The sequence below is a fragment of the Choloepus didactylus genome, chromosome 27 (assembly GCF_015220235.1).
Source record: "Choloepus didactylus isolate mChoDid1 chromosome 27, mChoDid1.pri, whole genome shotgun sequence".
Lineage (NCBI taxonomy): Eukaryota > Metazoa > Chordata > Mammalia > Pilosa > Megalonychidae > Choloepus > Choloepus didactylus.
In genome coordinates this window covers 15,957,018-15,981,774 of record NC_051333.1, presented here as the reverse complement: position 1 = coordinate 15,981,774, position 24,757 = coordinate 15,957,018, and the positions used below count along the sequence as shown (strand labels likewise).

The following is a 24,757-nucleotide window of genomic DNA, read 5'->3' as shown; positions in this document are numbered from 1 at the left end:
TTCCTGTACTTTTCTTTGTTGGAAGGATTTTCATTACTGACTTGATCTCTTTATTTGTGATTTGTCTCTTGTGATTTCCTATATCTTCCTGAGTCAGTTAAGTAATTTGTGTTTCTAGGAATTTGTCTATTTCATTTAGGTTATCTAATTTATTGGCATACTATTTTTCATAGTATCTTCTTACAATCCTTTTTGTTTCTGTAAGGTAGGTAGAAATGTTCCCACTTCCAGTTCGCATTTAGATTATTTGCATCCTCTTTTTTTTTTTTCTGTCTAACCAAAGTTTTGTCTATTTTATTGATTTTTTTTCAAAGAACCAAGTTTTAGTTTCGTTAATAGGACATCGATTTTTGTCTGTTTTCCTTAGTGCCAATGTTTGGTACATGATTTGGCACACGATAGGAGCTCAACAAACATTTGTTGGACATGTGTTGCTGAATGGAAATGCATTCTAATCTTGTGCGGGTTAAGGCGGGACAGCTAGACCCGCGTTATGAATCATTCTGGAATCTGGCCCCGCCTACAGCCGTATGACGCGCGCGCTCACGCGGAGAAGGGACGCGGCTCGTTCACAGAAGAGGTGGCTGGCAAGGGGACTATGCGCAGGCGCCGAACTCCCCCAGGGGTTCTTGGTGCTTTTCTGCTTTGCGGGGCGCGCGCCCGGGCGGGAGGGCGGCGGCGGCGGCGCGGTGCGCAGGCGCGGCGGTCGGTGCGCATGCGCTGGCGGAGGGCGGGCTGAAGCCTCTGAAGCGGCAGCGGCGGCGGCGGCAGCACCTCGGGTAGAGGAGCGGGAGCTTAGGCGGGAGCGGACGGGCTGGTGCGTGAGCGAGAGGCGACGGAATGGTGGACTACCACGCGGCGAACCAGTCGTACCAGTACGGCCCCAGCAGCGGGGGCAATGGCGCCGGCGGCGGGGGTAGCATGGGCGACTACATGGCCCAGGAGGACGACTGGGACCGGGACCTGCTGTTGGACCCGGCCTGGGAGAAGCAGCAGCGCAAGGTGCGCGGCCCGCGGGCCGGACGGGCTGGGAGGGAGGCTGAGGAGGGGGCTGGGGGCTGGAAAGGGGTTGGGGAGCCTGAGAGCGAACTGGAGGGTTAAGGTGGAATTGGAGAGTCCGTGATGGGAATTGGCGGGTCTGGGAAGGGATTTGGAGTCCCGAAAAGGAATTGCAGAGCTCGAGGAAAGAATTGGTGGTCTGAAATATAATTGGCGGCTGAGGAAGGACTTGGGAGTCGGAAAAAAGGAATCGGAGCGCCTGATGAAGGAATTGGAGGGTCTGGGCGGGGATTTGGGATGGGGACCGAGATGATTGGGCAGTCTAAAATGGAACTGGGGTCCGAGGCGGAATGGAAGGGTCAGAGGATGGACTGGGGGTTGCTGAGAGGAAAAACTGTGGTCTGGAAAGGAAATTTGTGGGTCAGGGTGGAATGAGGAATCTGGGAAATCTGAAAAGGAGCTCAGGTATGGAGGGGGTGATTTGGAGTGTAGAAAGGTCTGAAGAGTATTGGAATTGAGGAAGCCTTCGATTGGGGGACTTCTAAAAGGAGTGGAGACTCGAATTCTGAAGATGGCGTGGGGATACCAAGGAAGGGATTGTGGAGTCTGAAAAGGGATGGGAGATATAGGGAGACTGAGAAGGTGAGGAGAGTAAAGGGACTGAGGAAAGAATGGGGTGTAAGGCAGGGATGGGGGTGCTAGGAGGTCTCATTGTACTTGGTGGGATGCTGAGGGGAGCAGTTGGGGGCCTGTGAATAAGAAGTTTTTGAAGGGTGAAATTTATTTGGGTTGCCATGTTCTAAGGGGAAGAAAAGAGGAGGAATAAGAGGAATTGACGAGGAGATGGAGAAGCTGAAGGGGAATGCTGGAGAGTATTTGGGGGTGTTTTGAGGAGGGTTTCTGAAGAATTGATGGAAGGTGGGAAAGCTCAGCAAAGGGTTGGGGGAGTCGGAGGAAAAGGTTATCTGGAAAAGGTGAGACTGGTGGGAGAGAAGATGAGCCGGAATGGTAGATAATGTCAGGGAGGTTACTTTAGGAACACGAAGGTCTCCCTAGAAAGGGACTGTGTGATGGCTAGACTGAGAAAGAAATTGTGGGGAGGGGGCTTCTGGAGGCTCAGTTCTGGGCCAGGAGGGGTTGTGTGTGTGTTGTGAAGGGAGACCAAGGAGTGGGGGAGGAAATGAGAGTGTTCAGGAAGAATTATGTCTCTTTTTTTTGGATGGAGGGGGGCTGGAGATGAAGGAATCCTAAAGCAGGGTCTATTTACAGGTGGACTTTGGGGTGTAGAAGCACTTTAGGGGGAAACCACAGTAGTAAAAGGGAGATCAGAAATAGAATGGGAGACCCGGAGGAGGTGTTGGAGCATGTGGGGGGATCAATCCAGTGTGCTTGAGAGGAGAGAGCTCTGAGCTGATAATAGGGGCGAGTTGGAGTGTGTGCAGGAAGAGCTAGAGAAAGGAGTTTGTTGAGTGGGTGTGTGCGTTGGGAGGGGGTTGTTCAGAAGTGTTGTGTGTGAAGAGAGTGGGACCTACTTGAAGTCAGAGGTTATTTAATGTCTTCAGGAGTTCTACTTGAAGTCAGAGGTTATATAATGTCTTCAGGAGTTCTGAATTTTCATCCCAGATTTGTTATTAGTCGGCTCCGTAGCCTTGGACAAGACCCTAGTTCTGTCGTGTGTAAAATGAAAAGGGGTCGAAGGGGTCCTTCGGTGAGTCCACAAAGACGGATGTGTATGGGTGTGTGACTTTGGGAGAGGGCTCTGAGGATTTGGGAGGGTGGGTTTAGTGGAGGTTCTCAAGGAACATGGAGATGACTGGAAGCGTCTTGAGGGTGTGGTTTGGTGCTCCTGGTGCTCAGTGTGGGCAGCTCACTCTGGAAGAGAAAGGGACGCAGTAGGTGGAGCAGGAGGAAGGAGCCGCCGTTCCAAGGCAGCCTGGGGTGGGGCCTGCCGCAACCTTGGGTAAATTACCAACCTCTGCTAGAATTTCATCATCAGTAGTCATGGGGGGAGGGGTGATGGTGTCCTTGTCCCACTGCCCCACCCAGATCACGGGTGGGCAGGTTGAGATATTTGACATAAAAATGCTTTTGGAGGGGGTGGGAGAATCTAGTCTGGAGTCTCAACAGTAATGTCTTGCCTGAGGCAGTGATAGGTTGGGAAAGGTTAGGAGTTGCCAAGAGACTTGGAAAGTTGGGGGTGGGGGGAGGGTTGTTTTTGCAAATGTCTGTGGTCTGCCTTCTTTACCTCCACAGACTTGGGAAAATGAGCCCCTGACCCTTTTTTTCTCAAATGAGGGGAGTGGGGGAACCTTCCCTTTCTCTCCCTTCCTGTCTTCTACCACTCCCCACGTGACCCTTTTTGCTAGTTCCATTCCACTCCTCTCTGGGAGTTAGGGTGTGTGCTCATAGTTGTAGTCTTCCTTGCCCACAGGGCGTGGCTGGGGCACTATTCAGGTCTGGGTGGGAACCAGGACTCACCGGAATCCAGAGACCTTGCTGTCATGTGTCATTCTTCCCCTGGCCTCCCAGCTCCCTTCCTCAACGGCCGGGCAAGGTTGAGGGAAAGGGTGTCTCATAGCTTCCCCTAACACCAGCTGCTTTAGATTCTCAGTAATGGTCAAATTCTGTTATGACCTGCTTTATACCTACTCCAGCAAATATTCACACATAACTGTCCTAGGGGGGGAAAGTATTGCTTCATTGCTGTGTACTTTCCTGTTGTGGGGAGTGTGGTGGGGGGATCTTTTATGAAATGGGGGAAGAAGTAATGGAAAGGAACACACCAGTTTGTGCTGTTCTCTCCCTTCTTCCTGAGGGAAACCTACCCCTCCACCCCACAAAGCAGGCTGGCTGGGCTTTTTCTAAGTTGCAGTGTTACTTTAGTGAGACTGATTGCCCTTCTTGCTTCTCCAAGGCCAAACCACTGGGAAGGTGACAGTTCTGTGAGTGTCCCTTACTCCTGTCCACATATTCTAAAAATCTGTATCCAGGACAGCTGTAGAAAAGTGTGTGGAACTGGGTTCTTCTAGGAATTAAAGGGTGTGTGTTCTCACTTTTTAGGCCCTTTACTCTGACTTCTAAGGACCGGACTCCCCGTGAACCAGGGCATTATCTGATAAGTAGGTTATGCAATAGTTTTCATATGGGAGGGCCTTCGGTGTTCTCTGGGGGATGGGAAAGGACTGATCTGGTCTTGGAGTACATTCTTGAGCAATTATGGTTCTGGGCCAAAGTTCCCTCTCCCAACTTCTGAAAGGGGCCTAGGTAGCCTTGCCGCCCCCTGCTCCCCTGAAGGGGTGAAACCTTTTGACCAGCTACTCCAAAACTTTTCATAGCAAGAGGAAACACCTTGTTTGCTAAGCTTGCATGTTCATGGAAACATCACCACTCAAAGGGTCTTCCATGGTTAGAGCCTGACCTTTGGCTCTTGCTGTATCAGGTCTGAGTTAATTATTTGAAAGTTCTGTTTTGTTTTTCTCTACTTAGGACTTTTTTTTTTTTAGGCTGATAATGAGGGCTCCAAAGTAGCCATCTGTTATTTTGTTCCATTATCCTAATTGCTTGCCTCTTAGGATCTGGCTTAGATTAAGAGGTCCTTAGTAGTTTTCAAAACTGAATAATATACTTACAAAAAATTAAAAAAAAAAAAGTAACCAAACTCAACATCATCTAGAAATAAGGCCAGGTAAATATGGGGGTTGGGGGTGAGGAGGAGGGACAGCAAGTATACCCTGTTTGCCCTCTTGGGAGAGGGTTAGGGGAAACTACTCAGTTGCTAGCACAATATCCCGCCCCCCACCCCCACCCCTCACCAAGGAAAGGTGGTTTACAGCATGGCTGTTCCGATGAGTGAATGAGAGGGGAAGGTAGGAGGGTGGCCTGAGAGTGCAGGCTGCAGAGCCCTTTGTGGCCCTCACTCTCTCTTGGCTGATAGTTGAAATCCGGTTGGTGCTGAGGAGTGGCGCCTCTTCACCTAATCCGAGGCAGTCCAGGGCGTGGGCCCAGGATTGCCCTCTGCCTTTTGAAACACCCTCCCTGGTTCCTGCTTCAGAGACCAAGAGAGAGGCCACAGGAGGCCAGGCAGCTGACTCACGCTTCAGTTGGAACTGGTGCTAAAAGGTTTCAATTAATGGCAATCAATGCCTTCACCTCTAGTGGGCTGCCTTGTGGGGAAGTTTAGTGAAAGTGTTGAAGGGTGTTGTCTTATAGTCTAGGTGCTGTTAAACTCCCGAGGTGCAGTTAAGGAGGTCAGTTAAAATGCAGGCTTGCCCTCTCAAAATGTCCTTTTAATCAGCTGGCAGGGGAGCAGGGCCAAGCCTGGATTCCAGTTCAAGCCTTTTGGGGGGCAGTTCTGCCACTTAAACATACACCCTAATTATGGCAGACTTTGGCCAGACAGCGCCCTTTTTCAGAGTTAACTGAGTGAGTAGTACAAGTTGTCTGGCAGTGCTGCCTAGCAGATGACAGCAAAGAGAATGGAGCCAAAAAAGAATTGATTTGGGAAGGCCCAAGGAATTTCTGAGACTGAGATGAACACTTTAGGTTTTTGCTGTACTGATTTATAGTGTGCTGGGAAATGTACAAGCTTTTGACCAGATTTTAAAGTTGTTCTTTAGAAAACCATTTTGCTGCTGCTTTCATTTTTTTTTTTTTCCGGGTGGGGGGGTGTGAGCAAAAATAATCAGTGAACAGCTGTTTGCTCTGCTATCACTCGCTCATTCAAGTTTTCTGAATAGCTGAAATATCAACATGTTTATCTCTTCCCTGGTATTACATTTTCTAGATCAATGTGTTATGCTCTAGCTTTATCCTTGTTTCCTTAATTTAGTGATGTCCATGTTCTCGTCATTCACACTGAGTTCCCTCCCCTCAGTTTCCTTCCGTTGCCTTTATATATGTATTTATTGTATAGAATAACAAAAGCTCTCATGTTACCTCGTTTAAGTTTTTCCCCCCTTTTCTTTTTTCATGGAAATAGGAGACAATGATAGCAAGTTGGTAATTCGGTGGTGGTGGTAACTGAAACAGTGACCTATTTAAGGGTAGACGGAAGTTTCTACTTGAGCAGATACACATTCTATTATCCATGGAGGTTTGAAAGAAGTCTTTATGCCAAGGGTTGTTTGAGAGCTCAAGATTAAACTCCTTTCAGATGAGTTTAAACTTCGAAACATCAAAGTGGAATAAGGAAACTTAGTTTTACAGTGTTGGCAATCACACCAGAATTTGTTATAAAGTATCTGCAAGTGGCACAAGTAACACGTTTCTTCAAGAAGGTTTATGCATTACATTTTAGTTTCTATCCCAGGTATCAAGGAGTGCAAGGTTCAGTGAATCAAAGAGAAACATAGTCATTTTGAATTCCAGCCTCTGTTGAAAGAGTAATCTTTTTTTGTTGGGGGAGGTGCTGGTCGTGAACCAACTGGCAGCTGGCTGGGTGGGGTGGGATGCTACACCTCCAGAAAATGAAGTCTTTGCACTTATTTAACTAGCAAAAGTGTCCTTACATTAGTGCTTGGGAAGTTTTATCCAAATAGTGGTCTCCCTGGGATTATAAAAATCCCCGAGACATCTGTCTTGGTGTTGTGCCTTTTTTGGTTGTGTTCTTTCACGTCCCGCCCCCTCCCTCTTAAACAACAGATGCATTAACTTGGAATGTTCATGGAAAATCTGTAAAAGCTAGTTGGTATAACTTGGTTGTCTTTCCTTTCATTTCAGCAGCACTTTCTCCGGAAGAGGTGGCCTTTTCTTAGACTGATTTACTGAAGTGTTATCTAAGAGAGAGTGAGTTGAATTTATGTGAGATTTGCTATTTGCCACCTGTTGCTGTGCTGATTCCTACCTTCCCAGGATCAGCTCCATCCCCCAAAGAGTGAGGGACCATCCTGTGTTTCTAGAAGGTACAGTGGTTCCCCAGTCGTAACAGTCTCCTTGTGCTTCTGTTGGTGCTTCCTAAATCTCAACTATCTGTGATTTCTCCGTATCTACTTTTACTTTTACATACTTAATATCTGTCTTTAAGTTGATATGCCATTTTAAACTTAAATTTTGAAAGGAAATTTTATATGAATATGGTAAATGAAAACCAGCTTCCTTGGCCATAAATAGAAGGAAATTGCAAAAATAAACTCACTGATAACAGAACAGTGTTAAGTTCTAGCTAGCGACTATTCCTGAGGAAGGCTCTGGGCCCTAGGCCTGCTCCCTTTGCTAAAAGGGAGTTGCTAAAGACCCACCAGTACCAAACAGAGATTTTCTCTTTGAACTAGTCAGAAGGCTTGCAAGACAATCAAAGGGAATAACTTCACTGTGGTTCAAGGTTTAATGTGGGGTGTGGCTAACCCCTAATATCTCCCATTTGTGTATCTCACACTTGGAAAAAAATGTATCTCATTTGCGCCTTGAAGCATTCCGTGAGATGGGCGGGACGGAGTGACTTACCCAAGTAAGAACATGTGTCCCCTCCTGCTGGGCCACCAGCCCACCTTACTTAGGCTTGAACATAACTTGCTCATAGTTGGATGATGCTTGATTCGTCTTTGTTTTCAAATGTTAGGGCTTTTGTTTTGTTTTGCTTTGTTTTTTAAGAAACCAGGCCATGTTGTAAATATAAGAATTGTGGATTTATCTTTTGCTCCTCATGCGGCTTTTTCATTTTAAGGCTCTGATTCTCTTACACTTACACACTTTAAAGTTTACAAGAAAGCCTGGCTGCCCCATGAATAAACTACATTGCTACAGGATCTGGGTAATTGAATCCTGGACTGTAAAGGAAAGCAGTGCCCTCCTGCTGAGTTAAGAAAGGCTTATTTAAATGTTTTTCTTCCAAATATCAGAGCAGAACATATTCTTTGTCTTCCAGCGGAACTATCAACATGGGCAGAAGTTGTTGGAAGTGGCGGTTGCTACTTGGTAGAACTCGATGAAGTCATCTTGGGAAATATTGTTGGCAGTGTTGAAATGATTGAAGGGGATGGTAGAACACCAGCAACACAATTAACGTTTGTGTCTCTTGCTTCAGACAGGAATAAAGATGACATTGTGGTTTGTTTTATGCTTTTTAAAGTTTTCCCCCCAAAGGTGTGGGGTTGAGTGATGTCTATCACTGGCTTTCTAGTGGGTTTTTCTTTTCATCTTTTGCCCCCTCCCTGATGCTAAGAGTGGGTGGAAGCCACAGCCTAGGTATAGATGGGAGGCAGGGCAGGAGGGAGGCTGTATGCCTTACCCCTTGGTCCTGATGTCTGAGGGTGACATACTTGGTTTTTTAATCTCAAAAAAAAAAAAAAAAAAGAGACTCCATATCTTACCTCCTGAGCAGTAATGTCTCTGATCCCAGTTCTAAGAATGTCGTAATTAGCCATCCAAAATGGGGGCATGGCAGGAAGTAAAACAGATGTATTTCTTTTCTTTTAAACAACCTTCATTTTGATGGTAGAGAAGGTTGGATTTGAGATTAGGAGAAACCTAGGGGGAGGCTGGAATGTGATTCAGCATCCAGCCTGGAGAAGTGGGTGTGGGGAGGGGTGTGTAAGGTTGTGGGTCCGCAGCCTGCAGGGCTGAGCCCACAGGCCAGGGGCAATGCTGGAGGCTGACTTTAGCCAGTGTTATCACAGCCTCGGCATGTGCATGTGTAACAGCTGACACATCTGTGCTCTGTGATCAAATCTAAATCTAGATGTGGGTAAAAGGTATTTAGTTGATTTCACCATGGAAACTGAGTTGCTTACTTACTGTCTTGGGGAGTGCCATCACACCAGAGGCAGAGCTGATGGTGAAGTGTTGGGGTACTGGGCGTAAATAAGATGGTGCCAGCTGTTTCACTGGAAAATATTCCCAGGCACAGTGGCCATGGTGGGTAGAGGGATGAGGGGCCTCTGTTCAGCAGCAGAGAGGCCAGTCTGTTTTATTGATGGGGAGTGCGTGTCTGCTTGAGAGAGGGAGCCGTTGTTGGCTTTGTGGCTGGGACTTGTGCTTTTTCTCTAGGCATTTAGTGTTGGAATCCCAGCTATGTGACTTCTTAATAGCAGGGCAAAAAGTGCCTGGATCTTTTGCCTGCTTTCACAAACATTGACAAATTAAAAAGAACTCTAAAAGTTTCCAGCAAATCCCAAGCACTGTTCATTTCATAATAACAGTTTTCTTTTTAAATCCATCTCCTCCCTACCCCAACTCTGACAGTAAATAGACTTTTTTTCTCCCTATCACTCCCACCTTCTTTAACATATTAAACTTTGTATCAGATGAAAATATTAAGCACTTTGTAAAAGTGCTTCTTTGGCTATTACTGGCATGGCTTGCGTTTGGAAGAGTTAGATCTTTGTTTTGGTTTGGTTTTTAATTTTCTAGGCTTGTAAAATCTTCCAGGTCTGGCCCATGAAATAAACTCCAGCTTAAAAATTCAAAATGTCTGGAAGCAGCCAACTTGCCTGGCTGGTTCAAGGGCAGTCTGATGAATCGACTCTTCTCACAGGCTGTCTGCTAACTAGTCATGATTCAGATTTTGAGTGGCTGAAAGGTATCCAGATGGTAAACATCACTAGGATTGGGAGACAGTTAGGTACTTTTTTTTTTTTTTTTTTTTGATCAGTTGAGCTATGCTGCCTGATCTGTGGTGGGATGTGACTTTCTGTAAAACAGAGAGGTCTGTATCAAGATGTCCTTTTCAGAGATGTTGGCCTGTAGTTACCCAGCACCATGTCTCGTGGTGGGGTGAGAGGAAATAACCAGACCAGTTAGGGGAGGGCCTTCTTGGCCATTTTGAGAAACACATTTTCCCTTGCCTTTGTAACTTGCATGAACTCACTGGGTGAAGGAGAACACATGGAAGAGAATTCAGTGCTTTGGGAGCTGTGAACCCTTTTAGGCATGATTGGTTAAGGGGTGCTCCAAAGCTGGGTGACACCCAGCTCCTACCTGCAGGGCAGGAACACCCCAGAGATTCCAAAGGAACAAACATTGACCATAAAAATAGAAGACGTAGTGCAGTGAGTTCTCTTAAGCATTTACTACATTTGACTTGAGAAAGTTCTAGGCCTGTTTAATAAACAACTACAAAGCAGTCTTGCCAAATACGGCCTGATCTAGGGCCACAGGGTTAGCTTAGGAGACAACTTTCTTTCCTAAAAATAAATGCATGTTCCTATCAAACATTCCAAGCATAGTTTAGACATGAGACTTCTGAGTTGCAGTTCAGGCTCTGTGGGTTCAGTTGTGTCAGAGTGTGGGCCATGAGGGTCTTTGGGGAGAATGGTCTCTGCTTTGGAATTGGCCAGAGGCCACCAAGGAAATCAGGTGACCAAGAACAAACTGTCTTCCATCTCATTTGTATATGTTGTTGACATAGTCACAGGCTAGGGGGAGGGAGAGGAGGAGACAGCCAACAGGTAAATAATAAGACAATTTCAGTTAGGGTTATGTGCTGTTACTCTGTGCTAGACACTATTCTAAGTGCTTTACATGGACTGACTCGCATAATCCACAGGACACACATGTCAGTGCCAAGATTTGAACCTGGAAGTTCTGGCTTTTGAGTCTATGCTCTTATTTCTACATTCCAGTATAGTCTAGTGATCAGGAATGGTTTGGGGAGAGAGTGGTGAGGGGAGGAGGGTGTCTCTTCAGGGAGCCGAGAGAGCACTAGGGGAAGAATATTCCAAGCAGAGGGACTGGACCACAGGAGGCCCTGAGGCATGAATGAGTTTGGAGTAGTCAAGGAACAGAGAGAAGTCCATTGTGGTCAACAGGGCCTGTGGAGGGGATGGGCATGGCCAGATCACTAGTGCTTTGTGGCTGGAAGTAGGGAAGAGGTCAGCATCTACCTACAGATTCAGCCTCTCTGAGACTCCACTAGACCAGGGACGTTGTGCTTCCAGAACCCTGGCACTGCTTCCCTGTCCTCTCAGGCCCCCAGACAGGCCAAACGAGAACTGACTTCTCAAGTGGGAACCCCGGGACTGCATTACATTAAACCAAACAAAAGCATCAGTTATCTCTGTGATCACTGCTGTGTTTGCTTAAAGCATTGGTAACTTTTGCATCTTGAGTTTTACAGCACAGCACTGTGTATTCATTTGGCTTTGTAGTGTGGCTTTCTTAGGAAAGTTAACTTTTACCACATTAAGTTCCAGCCCCCTTTGTCCCACCAAGAGGATGTTTCCACCTGGTAAGATGCTACTTGCTTCACTAAGTATCTTTTGTAAAATGTGGCACCCCTCACTTTGAAGTTGGAAGCCTGGAAACTTGATTTCTAAACTGGCTCTTCTAGGTCGTCCCTTCTCTGTAAATTCCTCTTCCTTTTACTGAGTATTTCCCCTTGTTTCCTTTGGTCAAGTGGAGCTTTAGCTAGGGTGGTTCTAGTTCAGAGAAAGGCAGACTTGCATGCTGATTCACTCAGGCATTCAGCTTCTTGTGCTCCATTGGAAGCCAATCCAGGAACATGTTGATTTCTTTTGGCTCCTGGCTCCCAACTTGGAGGCACAGCTTGTCAAACTAGTTAGGTGGCTTTTACTCAGGGAGGGTGGGACAGCTACAGAGAGCTCTGGGCAGTCCTGACTCTGTATACACAGCACCTGGCAAGAAGCTAAGTTCAGGGACCATAAATGTCCACTATGAACATGGGCTGGGATTCTCTCTGCCCTACCCTTGATGAGATCCGGCAGCAGAACTCTTCCCTGTTGACAGAGAGTAAAGGAGCAAACGAACATGTGGTTGTCCTGTAATGGTACAGCCAGCCCAGCTGCCTCAGCTGGAAAGTAGATGGTGAGGTTTCCATTCCATGTGAACGTTTTCAATCTTTTAAGTAGCTCTATAGCAGGGGAGGTAAGTGTGTATTTCTTATCCTTATCCCCTTAAATACAAAAATAAAACTTCCCCGTCAAAAAGTTGATTCAGAGTGGGAAGAAAGTGTTTGGTGAATGGAAAATGTATCAGATTATATTGAGTCCTACCCTACATTTGGGATACAGCTGTAAGTTTCCACGGTGGGTGGCTTATTATGCATTTATGCCAACCTGAACCTTTTCCAAATCGTTCCAGCAGATAGAACAGACTTTTAGGGGGGAGATGGGGTGGGAGAAGCTATCTCTTTTCATCATACTGTAAGGATTTGGCAGGTCCTTTGAAAGATTTCAGCAGTTGCCACTTGGGTAACAGAATTAGGGGCTGCTGACCAAAGTGGGTCTGCATTTTATAGCCAACCAGCATTGTGTGTAACATGAGTTGGGGCTTCACAGGCCCTGGAGTCCAGCACTCAGGTAGAAACATGACCGCCAGGGCCTTCGCTGGGCCTCTCTGCAAAGCAGAGCTCTGCACCCAGCCTTTGGGGGTATGAGAGAAACTGGAGACCCAGCCCGTGCTCTCAAGGAGCGAGCAAAGCCACATGAGACCTCAGAAGGACACTAAGCGGCACACGGACGAGCCCACAGCACTCTAGCTGTGTCCCAGGAGAGGAAAGGTGTGAATAAGGTCAGGTGGGGTCAGTCATGGAAACTTTCATAAAGGAGGTGAGTGTGCAGGAGGGGTGGGCCTTTCCCACATCTGTGGGCACGTGTCTTTCCCACAGATGTGGAAACGTGTCTGGGACAAGTGTTGAGAGGGTCCCGTGTGTACAATTGAACAGCATCCTTTAGCTGCCTCTTCTGGGCAGTCCTACCAGTTTCTTCCTCCTTTGAGCTTTGTCTTTGGGGGTTTCAGGTTTGAGGAGTAAGACACCATGCTCAGTATATGTCAGCCATGCCTTGGAACCTCTGAATAGCAAGACCCCATACTTTAAATCTGTATCCATTCATCTGTCCTGTCACTTCCACAGCTATAGTGCATGAGCCAGGCTCCTCTTCCCCAGGGGAGACTCTGCTTTGACTGTCCCTTCTGAGGCATTTCTCTTCAGTGTAAGCTCAGGTTTAAAGAAAGAAAGAAAGAAAGAAAAGAGACAGAGACTCCCTTCTGATGGCCAGGGGTCTCTCCAAGCCCTGCCCTCCTGGCTCCTCAGGGTGTGGTGCTGTACACTGCCACCTAATCCAGATGACCAAACTGGGAACGGTGGTTCTATATTGAGATCACCAAAATGAGAGGGGTTGGCTGGCCGGCTGGTTTGGCATGTTCATATGCTGTCCCTAGAATGAGGGTAGCTGAGAAGCCTTCTGCCTTAAGAGCTTATTCTTGCCTGCCAGGCCAAGCTTCCAGGTGCTTTTTTTTTTTTTTTTTAATGCCTTAAAGTTGGCTTGTGGAATTTAGCATTCCTATCCCAGGAAATGCTCCAGTGTGTTTTAAAAAATGACACATTCAGATGCTTATGGCCAAACATATGACTCAATGCTGCAGTGCCCTTGATATGCTTTTCCAAAACCTGACTTGGGTTGCTTTCTGGCCCCACAGTGAGATAATGCTGGGTAGCTGGCCCATGCCTCTCTTTCTTTGTCTGCGCGGCTTCAGGTTGGAGCCCCCCGCCTCCCCCCGCCATCAGTTTTGCATGAGGGTACCACAAAGCTTAGCTCTGGCCAAAACCATCCAGTAGAATTTGGCCTCCATCATTTAGATGGCCTGGAATCAGGAGGTTTGCCGTGGAAGGATTTGGCGGGGAATGGAGAAGGTGGCAAGTGTCTCTGGATTGTGCTAGTCTCTATGGCTTGGGCACTGAAGCACCGCTTGTACTGGGAGGGAGAGAGAGGGCGGCAGGATATCAGCATGGCTAGTTTCGGTTTCCTTTTCTACCTTGTTAAGGCTTCCAGGAAAGATCTGCCTGATAATCCTTAAGAAGTACCTCTTCCCTCCCTTCTTGAAAGGCAGAGATGTTAGGGAGGTGGACACTCTTAGAGCAGAGAACTGGGCCCATTGTAGTTGGGGAGTGTATGGCTTCACCCCCACTTGGGGAGAGGTTTCTGGGGGAGAAGTTGCAGAATATTCAGGCTCAGGAAGCTTCTTGTGTGAACCCTGATGCTGGGAGGAGACACCTGCTCAGCCAGTGGGTTAGCCATTAACACCAGCCTACCTACCCAGTGATAGAGCGGCTCAGATGTCCCTGGGATATAGGCCGTCTCCTGGCCCAAGCAGCCGTAGTCCTGGATGGGGTGCTGGGAGAGCTGATGCCCCTGAGGGTGGGCACTTCCAGCACCCCAGTCCCCAGGCTTGGTCCTGGCAGCAGAACCAGGAAGCCATGAAAGGTGTGGGCTGGGGGTGTGGCAGGGTCAGGGTACAGTTTTTAAAGGGAGGCAGAGCTGGTTCACACCCATCTCCTCCACCTAATGGCTGCAGGACTCGTGGCAAGTAACTGGGGTAAGCCCTAGTGTCCTTTGAAAAGGGACATCATGATAGTAGTACCAACCTGGCAAGGTGATTCTGAGGATTAATTGAGATAAATGGTATGTGTGGAGCACTTGGCACAGTGCCTGGTACATTGAAAGTGCCCCATGAATGTAGCTTCTCAAAATTATTTCAATAGCTCACCATCCCGCCTCCAGGTGGGCTCTGTGGCTTGAGTTTCCTCTACAGAGGGGTTGAAAGGCCCAGTTTAAATGTAGAAAACCAAAACATATACACCCTTTCCTGAAGTTTTCCCTCAGGGAGCTCCAAATCCGAAACCCAGCCAGCCAGCAACTTCAAAGAAGCATCCTCTGTCAAGTGGCAACACGTACTCGAGCAGCAAGTGACATAATGTAGCCCTCTCCCCAGCCTCTGCATCCATCTGGGCCTCATTATCTGGGAGGTGGCTTCTTGTTTCAGAGTTTCAAGCCCTGAACAGTTTTATGTCTGGATGGCCATAGGCAGTGCCAGGAAGGCTCTTTCATGAGTAATTCAGCTTGTTATTAAGCTTGGTGTCAGCCCAGGAGCTCTTGCTCCCCTTCTCCCCAAAGCAGAAACAAACAAAACAGCCTCAAGTTAGGTGGCCTTCTCCTTGGCTGGAAAGTGATGAAGAAACAGGAAGCACTTCCCACTGATAACCCCCAAAATAACTGCCTAGTAATGCTCTTGAACCATGCCTAGAGGTGTGCGGGGGCCGGTGCCCAGCTGATGACCCAGCCTGCAGGGGTTAGGGTGGCTTGAAGCCGCGCCCTGCCCCAGGCTGCTTTCCCCACTGCGCTTCTCACGCCTGCTCTCCATCCTCTTTTCCTCCTTCCTCCTGGCCCCCCCTTCCTGGGGTCACTTCCTGATGCCATTCCTCAACTTAGTCCCTATCCCCCCTCAAAAGCAATCACATCCACAACCTAATAAGGCAAAAGAATGAGGAGAATGTCCGCCTCCCAGCCTCTCCCCTCACAGGGCTCAGGGCTGCAGCAAATTTGGAAAATGTTAGGATGGAGTGACAACTGACTGCAGAGGGGGCGGCACAGCCATTTGCAGAAATGGCCCTTGTTGGCAGCAGGCAGGACCCCGTGCGGGGGGTGGGGGGTGGGCAGTGGGGATCTATCTGGCCACCCAGTTTGCACTTTCCAAATCAGGCTGTTGACACCCTTCTCACATGCAAAAAAAAGTGTGTGGAAAGTAACAGCCTGAGTCAGCTGCACCTCCAGTTGGGATTTGCCTGCCAGGAGAACACGAAGTCCAAACAGAGAGGTCCACAGTGGGAGCCTGCTCAAAGAAATCCCCCCTCCGTCACAACCGGGACTGCAAATCCAAATGCTTTTTGCCCCTGAGATGAGCAGTTTTCTTCCCCTTGACTGTGCCAGGGTTAAATTAGCCCGGGTGTTAATTAAAACTTGTCAACACTTGGAGTGGGGGCCCCCCAGAAAACTGTCACTCCTCCTACACCATTATTCCAGGCAAACCAACCCTCTCTGAAGCAGTTTCCGTTCTCTACTGCAGGGAGGGAGACACAAGCCCCTCTCTGCTGGAGCCCTGGGGGAGGAGGGCTGACGGGGTGGAACCTACTTTGTTTTGGAAGGTCAAACTCAGTAATTAACCTGAAGGCTGGGGGAGGGGGGAGGGGGAGGGCACCAGGGCTGAGGAAGCGCCAGGTTGTTGAAATTGCTAATTATCAGCAAGCGTGAGGTCATCTGTGAAGATATCTAATTCTTTAGCTGTAATTAAGGTGATTAAAACTGCAGGGAAGTTTTGTTTTTTTCAAAAGGGAAAAAACACAAAAAGCCTTTGTTTCAACTTGACAGGATGGCTCAGAACAGACCGAGGACTCGAGGCACAGGGCTAGTTTCCTGTCTTAAGAGCCTTGACAGGAAATTCACTGAAACAATATTAGTGACCCTGCCAAAGAGCCAAACCTGGGGTGATGTCATTGTTAGAAGCTGCCACCGCCAAGCCTCTGACCTTGGGGGAGGAGGGTTGGTAGGATTAAAAAATGAGTCTGTGAATTTGTGTGTGTTTAGCTGTCCCTGGGAGAGGCAAGACAAGTAAAAGGCTGGGTCGGGGAGAGATCACGAGAGGAGGTCTTTGAAATATTCTTAGCTAGCTTCAACTTTCCTTGTTTGGGGAAGTTTAAAAAATTCTCCCTTACTATTTTTGCTCCTCAAAATACCACTGCTTTTTCAGAGACAGTGTTTTCTGAGCCGTTCCCCATTTAGCACTTTCTTAGGTTACTGACTGTTACAGTCCTGAATCTGTGGCCCACAAGGCAGGCTAAGTTAGGTGCTAGGTAAATGCTAGTTGCTTTTCTCAGGATGACAGCCTCCGTTGTTAAAAAGTATGGAAACTGAGACACAGGACTAGTCTAATGTATCTGTTTCTTCCACGAAAACCATTTGGGAAAAATTCCCAACACCAGTGAGTTGGCATCTATAAGTTGTTAATCTTCCCATGTGCCTGTAGGAGCCGTCTGGAGCATCTCTGAAAAAAAAAGACAAGCTTTTCATCTTGTCATTTTTCCTCTGGCTGGAAGTCTTACAGAGATGCATAAATACAATCTTGAAATGAAAGCAACAAAAATAAACGCAAAGCAGCCCTGCGTGAAGATATTAATGCAAAATATGCAAGCTGGCTTGCTTATTTATATAGCAAAAGGCAGTCATAGGAAGATCCAGGCCTGGTGAAGGAGAGTTACGTCTTTTGAGGTGTCTGCTCCTTTGATTTCCAAATAAACCATGGGCGATATTACTCAGATGCGGTTATAATGCAGTGTCTTGTTTCCTGCTTTGCACAGTCCAGCTTCTTGATGGAACCAGTGGCCTCTGAAATGCTAATGCAGGGTCAGGGTGCAGTTTAGAGTGTCCCCCATACCCCCCACCCCACCCCTTAAAAAACATTCTAACAGTTTTAGAAGGAAATTTGAGGATTAAACAGAAGAGCCAGGGAAGTTTCCTGTGGAAGCTATGGAAGTGAATTGAGTATTGGGATGTCTTGGAGCTATGACATCTGCCTTCGGTTTACTGTTCACCAACCGACTTAAATAGGCCCATTAACATTACTTTCGTGGGATCATGCTGGGAAAGGATCTTCTCACCGTGCTACATGTGTCTGGGAGCTCAGATGTTCAGAGTTTCTTCCCTCATAAATCAGCCTCCAGGTGAGCCTTGGCTGTTTTGTTCCTGGAGTGTGGTTTCGTAGGCACCCCAGGCAAAGTCACCTTGCAATCCAAACTTTTTCTTGGTCCCTGGCTGGGGCCTGTTGCTGGAAAGGGATGACAGCTCTAAGAGCGAAGGAAGCAGGAAACCAAAGTTTGCAGGTGTTGCCCATCAATGGTCTTTCTAGAATTTCTACATGGGAACTGCCTAGGTGACCTGGTCTGGGTTGAAGTGGATGAGCAGGGCTAGAGGACTTGTCTTGAAGCTGTAGGCATGCTATTTCACCTAGATTGCATGTGCATTTGGGACAACTGGAAAAGGATCTGTGGAGACCCTGGTTGGGGTGGAATTGCCTGGGAAGATGGTTGCCTTTGGATTGCCTGAGCTGCTTGCTTGTTTCAGGAGCTGCCTGCCTTGGTGCAGTTTTAGCCCCGTTTTTGTGGTAACTGCCAGGAAGTGGAGCCCAGTGTGGCCTCAGGAAGTTGGTGAGGGTAGCAGTTTTTTTGACATGCTGGTAACAGTGCCAGGGCTGACACCCTGATGGTCTTAGCCCTGGGCTTTTGTTCTTTGGGGACACTTTGGAAATCGTCTCATGAAATGCTGGCTCACTTGTTCCGCAAACGAAAGACTCACTAGGTAGCTTGAAGCAAGGGTTGGGGGAAAGTGGGAGAGGCAATTGTAGGCTAGCCAAGAATCTCAAGGCTCTGTCTTCAATGTATGGAAACTTTAGTTATTTTCTGATCTTTAGTGGAAATAGCTGTTCACTCTTAGCACCCATTGGAAAGTGTTAGCAGCTGAAGGGGGTTGTTCCCGGGGGCCCGTAGAGCCAGTATGTATGGTATTTCTAACATTTTCCTCACCACACCTTTTTCTTAACCCACCTTGGCCTACCAGCCCTACTATTTGGATAGGGTGCTGGAAAGGATGTCTCCTAGGTCCCTTAGGAAACTTGGTGTTTCAGGCTAATGGGGATTGGAGATCACGTAAACACCACCACCACCCCTGCCCTTCACCACCTCCCAGATTTAGGCCATCTGTGGGAGCACAGGAGCACGGTGAGGGTGAGGTAGATGTCAGAAGAAGCTGGAAACTGAGCCAAAGCAGCTCTGCCCTTGTCTTCTTTCAGGAGCAGTCAGGACAGCAGCTCAGCCCTGGCAGATATCCTGTCACTCAGTGGGGCTGGCAATCCTATATTTGGGCCAGTGTAAGGGGAATGGATGTAAATGTTCCTGGTTCTCTTCTCCTGGGTCTGAGGGATGATGGTCTTTGATTATGCTAGGGCAGGTGACAGAAATGAGCAAAGTAGCCTGGATGGGGGCTGCGGCAGCCCGTATCCAATTCCTTACAATTGTGACCAGGTGGGAATGGAGTCCTGGGACTTCCAGTTTTCAAGAAGCTGGAAATTCAGAGTTTTATTTGGCAATTAATTCAGTTAAAATACACACACCAAAAACCCTGCAGGCAGTACAGAATGGGGTCTGTTTGGCCCCAAGAGCTACCCATTTGTGACCTCTGACCTTGGACATTTGCATGGTCTTGGTCCTTTTCCTGCCTTGCCTTTAGTTTCTTCTTTCCCCTTGACTGAATTGCTGCCGCTTAATCCTCTTACTGGGAGGCAGAATATCCATTTTTCTTTTGTTCCTTGGTGACAGCTCTGGTAAAAGGTGGTTTAAATGAATAGTAGTAAAAAGGATTTGTTGTCTGTGGTTTTCCATCATCTGGACTCTGGACTTTTCCCTTTACCATAGATAATTTAAGAGTTGGCTCCTAAAAATTCCTCTGTCCATATACATATTTTTAAGATCTGATTCCATGTTTCTGTGAACAAAAATAGTGGAAAGTTTTTTTTGTTTTCTGGGTGTTTTTTTTGGTGGTTGTGTTTTTGTTTTAGAAGGCCCCAAACAACACTTTCATACAAAAGCATCTATTCTGTATACACAATAACCCGGTGCAGTGCCAGCCTTCCAAACTAACTGCCAGTTCCAAATTTGTACCCAATTCAACTGGCAGGTGTACAGAAATAATTCTTCAGGATTAATCTCTTAAATTTGACTTCTGGAAGATTTTGATGATCCAGGTTTTGTGAAAGAGATTAGTCCCTGCTCAGCTCTGTATAGATGGAAAAGCCAGAACATAGTACTTCCTACTGATAAGACAGTTGTTGGACTGCAGAAAAATGGGCTATAGTAGATGTGCAATAAATTTGTTGACTCTTGAAAAAAAATTAACATTTATTCCTGAAATTTTTGTGTGATTTTTTTTTTTCCCCCTAAGCTCAGAGACCCCTCTTAATTGGATTAAATAACCCCATGGCAAAGGGTCCTTATCAAACTTTGCATTAGGAGCTGTCTGTCTGGGAAAAGCCAGCAAACTCTACAAAGGCATCGCCCTCAACTTTAACTTTTTTGGGCTTTCTTTGAGTATTTCCTGGCTGGATTGTTTTCTCAAGCTGGCCTTGAGTCCTTAGATGTTATTCGTGTGCCTAGAAATAGCTACAGGAAAAACGGTTGTAATGCTTTGCATTGCTCAGTGCCTCTCAGTGGATAGAAGCTCTCTCTGCAAGGGAAACGGCTTTCTACCCAGAAAAACAGCCTAGCACAGAAGACTTCTTCATCCCGCTGGCCTGTCACGTTTTTCCAGCAGGGCTCTTGCCGTACTAAAGCAATTAGAATGAGAAAGTTTTGAGCTCTCTACGAACCTGCAGCCCGACATACATCAGGGTAGGGACCAGAGTGGTGGCCTTCGCTGCCAGCACTATGGGTCATATGAGGTATTTGTGTTACATGAGGGTCTGTTTTCTCATCTTTGTCCTTTTTTGGTGGATTTGGAATGATTGAAGAAGGAAAGTAATAATGGAGGGGAAGGGAGGGGTAAAGAAACAGGAGGAGATGCCCTCACTGTTTTTTGTATTAATTAATCCTGGCATGATTGAATGGAGATCATCTGTCCATTCAGCATTTATTCAGCAAAATATCACTGGATATGTGTCACAAGCAAGACACCAGGTAAAGAGATGTGATTGAAATAGTCCTCATTCCTATTTTCATGAAGCCTACAGCCTTGTGGGTGAGGTAGGCATTAAACCAATAAATAGAAACCCCAAATATATAGTGATTATCCCATGAAGGAAAATAGCAGAGCCCTGTAGGAAAGTTCAGCTGCCCCAGGTTGGGTGGGAGCTGATGGGGAGGCCTTTCTGAGAGGGCAGCAGTGAAGGGTGATAGTGAAGCTCCCTGAGGGTGAGCAGGTGCCAACCCTGGAGAAAGACCTGGTCTACTGAGAGCAAGTTCACCACATGAGACCAGCACTTGGTTAGGGCTGAGCAGGGCAAGGCCAGAAAGGCAGCAGCCCCAGAGCATGCCTCTAAGGAGGATTTGGATTTTATTCCAGCTGCAATGGGAAAGCACTGATTCACAAGATTTGTGTGCCAGTCACTGTTGTAGACACACCAGTGAGAACGACAGAAACAGCTCTGTCCTCCTGGGGAGCTCGCATTCAAGTGGCACACTGTGGAAGTGCATCCTTTTTTGATGCTGGGATAGCTCCTGAAAGAGCTAATTAAAATGTATAATACTTTTCTGTCAATCCCTTCAGCTTATCCTCACCTCAGCCTTGTGTTTTATTCCCACCTTACAAAGGAGGGAACTGGGGTTCAGAGAAATTCGGCCCATAAATGACAGAACCAAGACTCAAACAGTGCGCTTCTCCTCTTAGGTCATCCATCCCATCCCATCTCATGTCAGGGCCAAGTGATTGGCTCTCCTGCCCTCTTGCTTCAGAGCCCTGGTAGTGACACCCAGAGGCTTATGGGGATCCTTGGACATTGGACATGTGATGACATCAGAGACCCTATGATTTGGGTGCTGGAGGACTGGATGTGGCAAGAGGAGGGAGGCTATGATTATCTCTCCTGCATTGGCCCCGCAGGCGTGCTGGTCCATGAGCATTTCGCCTTCATCTCAGCATCTTAGATGGGAGACACATTTGGTTGAGCAACACATTGGAGGGAACCTGTCTAAACAGCAGTGAGGGGTTAGAGAGTTGACTTAGCTCTGGCCAGTCTTCTGGGTTCAGTCTGCCTATATATGGCTTGATCTCAAAGAACAGGTGATGGCAGTAGGAGGTGTTTTCTGTGTTGCTGATGGGAGGTGCCCAGCCGCATTCCTTTGTAGACAAGCACAAACTAGTTATTTTTTAAATCGAATGTCTGAAACCAGGCAAAGAATTAATCCCAGCCTGAAAAGCATATGATGAGAGTAGAACCAACCAGGCTTGGGTGTTGCCTTCTCAGCTTTGTTGCTTTTTAATAAGTCTAGAACTGTCTCTCAGGAGGGAGGATTCTAGTGAATATCTTGATCGCTTTCTTTATGGCTGATGGTGGAGGCCTCCAGCTCTCGAAAGGGCTCAAGTGCATCCTGCTATCACGGGTGCTTTGGCTCATGAGGTGCTGGGCAGATATCTCAGCCCAGCCCAGGTTTCTTGATGAAAGGTCAGCTGGATGGGCCTACGGATGCCTTCTAGCAGAGAGAGAGAGCAGAGCCTGGACTTGGGGGAGGTGGCGTGTGGTACTGTGTGGGAGCACGGCTGGGCCAAGCACAGGGCCACCCTGGACCCAGTGTGCCCTGGGGCTCCAAGCAGCTGCCTGTGTTTCTCTCCTGCACTGGAGGCTGTGAACTGAGTTTCTTGAGCACAGGCTGTAAAGCCAGAGACTCAGGTTCTCATCCTAGCTCTGCCACACTGATGGAGGGCCCTTGGGCAAGGAAGCCTCAGTTTCCTCATCTACAAAATAGGGCCACAGAGTTGTCAGACTTTTAGTGAGAGTGGCATGGAGAATGTCCAGTACACTGTCAAGAATCAGTAAATGGTGGTTGTTTAATTATTACTCTGCCTATCAAGATGGGGATTGGGATGGAGTCTTTATGGGGTCTCATTCTATGGGATCTGGAGTACAAATAGGGAGGAGCAGGGGTCAGGGAACCCTTCTTCAGCTAGGAAACTGTAGCCAAAGAACTAAGGCATTAGAGATGTCTCATGATATCTAGATTTGAAGCCTTCTGTTCTTTAAGACTGACCCTGAGTTCCAGCAAGTTCAACTGCAGGATATGTAAGCATTGAGCATTTAAGGGTCCTGGAAGTAAGATTCCTAGAAAGAAGCAGCAATTCTGTTGTCTCAGATGAAGGTGATGGATGGAGCGCCTTGGTTTAGCATGTATAAATCATGCATTGCTGGGTGTGTCTTGTCCTGCGGTGCCCTGAGAAGCCACTGGAGGTTCTGCTGAGGGAGGCCAGTGGGCTGATGGGGCATGTGCAGAGGCTGGAGGAGGCATTGTGTGTCCTGCAGCTCTATGTGTGTCTTTCCCTCTGGGAAGCCTTCCACCCAGGCAGAGGGCCTCTGGGACCGGATGCAGACGGTAAACAGACCCGGAAAGGATTGAGTGTAGCTTTTCATCTCAGGAAGTTCTGAGGTCCTGCTGGTTCTCCTGAAGCAGATTCATTGTGTCTTAGCAGAGCCTACTAGGCTCCTTTGCTGCTGCTGCTGGGACACCAGTGGAGAACCAGTGAAGTTCGAGCCACAGCTTCCTCATGGTCTTGCTGCATCCACTGTGGCCCCTCCAATCAATTCGCCACACACTGGCCAAATAGCATCCTATTTGAAACTTGCTCAGTGTCCCTTCGCCAGCAGGATCAAGTTGGACATCCACTGGGCCTGCAGGTGTGTTCTGCTCACCTCGCGAGCCTCCTGTCTCCCGCTCCATTGTATCCACTGTCCTCCAGACTCATCTTGCCTGCTGCTCCATGAACTTTCCTCCCTGGTGTCCTTCCCACATGCCCTTGCCTCTTTCTGGCACTCCCCTTCACCCCCTACATGCCCACCTCCTCATTCTTCAGCTCTCACTTGAGGCTTTACTTTGTTTAGGGAAGTCCTTCCTGACCCGTCCAGCCTGGGTTGGATCCCTCTCTTAGGGGTGTGCCTATCACCTCTAGTTCTTTCAATTCCAGCCATCATTTGCTTTCTCTTTCATGACACGCTAAGTCTCACGAGAGCAGAGACTGCATCCGTTTTGTCCACTGTTGTCTCCCTAGCATGTGGGACAATGTCTGCTAAATATAGGTGCTCAATAGGTGCTCAATGAATAAATATTTATTGATGAATGGATGACCAGCCAGCCAATCAGGCAGAGCAAATGAGCCTGCCACTCATCCATCCACCTACTCATCGGAGTGTCTCCTGCAGGACAGTGCCTGTGCCTGGTGTGAGGGACGGGGAGCAATCACCCCCGGTCCCTCCTCTGAGGAAGAGGTCACCATCACTGTCCAGGCCCAGGTCACTCTGCAGGCCAGTTGAGCCCCATTGAAAGCTGGCCCTGTGCTTAGCTGTGTGCCCTGGAAGGTCGTAAGAAGTCCTCCCTCGGGATACTCCCTGGCCCAGGGGGTAGCCAGCTGTCCTTGCAGGGTTCTGCCTCAGTGCCTGCTAATTATGAAACGCAAGCACAGGATGCTTTTCCAGTGAGGAGAGGAAGACACGTCACTCTCTCCTGGAGAGGTGGGAAACTAATTGTTAGAACAAAATTCATTCTATGTGTGCAAATATTGACTGTGCCAGGTGTCTCATGCACTGCTTGCCAGGCACAAGGCTCGGTACCAGGGACATGGCAGTGAGCGAGACAAGAGACAGTCCCTGCCCTCAAAATGCTATGTGTGGCTAAACCACAGGGAGGCTTTTTTTTTTTCCCCCTTTTTTCTGTTTTTCTTTTTTTTCCTTTTCTTATACAGAAATTGCTCCCTGTAGGTAAAATTAACTTATATGGTGAGAGAGGCAATAAAGTGCTTTGTTTCTAGGGGTAGCTAAAAATGTAAAAGTATAGCCCTGTGGTGCTAGCCACCTTCCTGAAACCTGGCTAAATATCGAACCCGGTTCTGGGCAGCCCCACTTGTCTCCACTTACTGAGCTGAGCCTGGAGACGTTCAGTACCAGGAAAGGAAGAGCCGTCTGGGCTATCTTTGGTAGCCATTGTTATTTATGGGACATTGGCAGAGAAGTCAGCACCATGGAAAATCTAGAGAAAGATAGAGGCTACACGGTGTGGCTGAGCAGAATCCGATAGCTCTGTGGCTTTCTCTGGGCCATGGGACTGAAGCGACACGGCCACCCTTTCTCTCTGCTGTCTGGCCTTGGCTTGGCCTCTGCACCTCCCTAACTGTCAGCGCTGAGCCATCCTGGGGAGTCAGCCACTCTGTTCCCTCGAGTCCTTGCCCCTTCTCACAGCTCAGGACACAAAACCTGAGACTGTTTGTCCTTTTAAATGCAACCT

General features: G+C 47.8%; 1 protein-coding gene and 1 long non-coding RNA gene across 6 annotated transcripts in view; both read left to right on the top strand.

Annotated features, from left to right (window-relative positions):
- The first annotated feature begins 749 nt into the window (after positions 1 to 749).
- The window catches only part of ACTN4 (actinin alpha 4), a 71,441-nt gene continuing 47,433 nt past the window's right edge, over positions 750 to 24,757 (top strand). For 3 of the 5 annotated variants that reach the window (XM_037820460.1, XM_037820461.1, XM_037820459.1), the window contains exon 1: positions 752 to 1,002. In XM_037820460.1, coding sequence (XP_037676388.1) covers positions 841 to 1,002 — 162 coding nt within the window. In that variant the 5' untranslated portion in view covers positions 752 to 840. Of the gene's footprint in view, positions 1,003 to 24,757 lie in introns of all 5 variants that reach the window. The other 2 variants (XM_037820462.1, XM_037820463.1) reach the window with 2 other exon arrangements.
- On the top strand, positions 4,495 to 8,313 carry LOC119521793. Its single transcript, XR_005214429.1, has 2 exons — positions 4,495 to 6,899; positions 7,862 to 8,313. It is a non-coding gene; the product is annotated as an uncharacterized LOC119521793 (long non-coding RNA).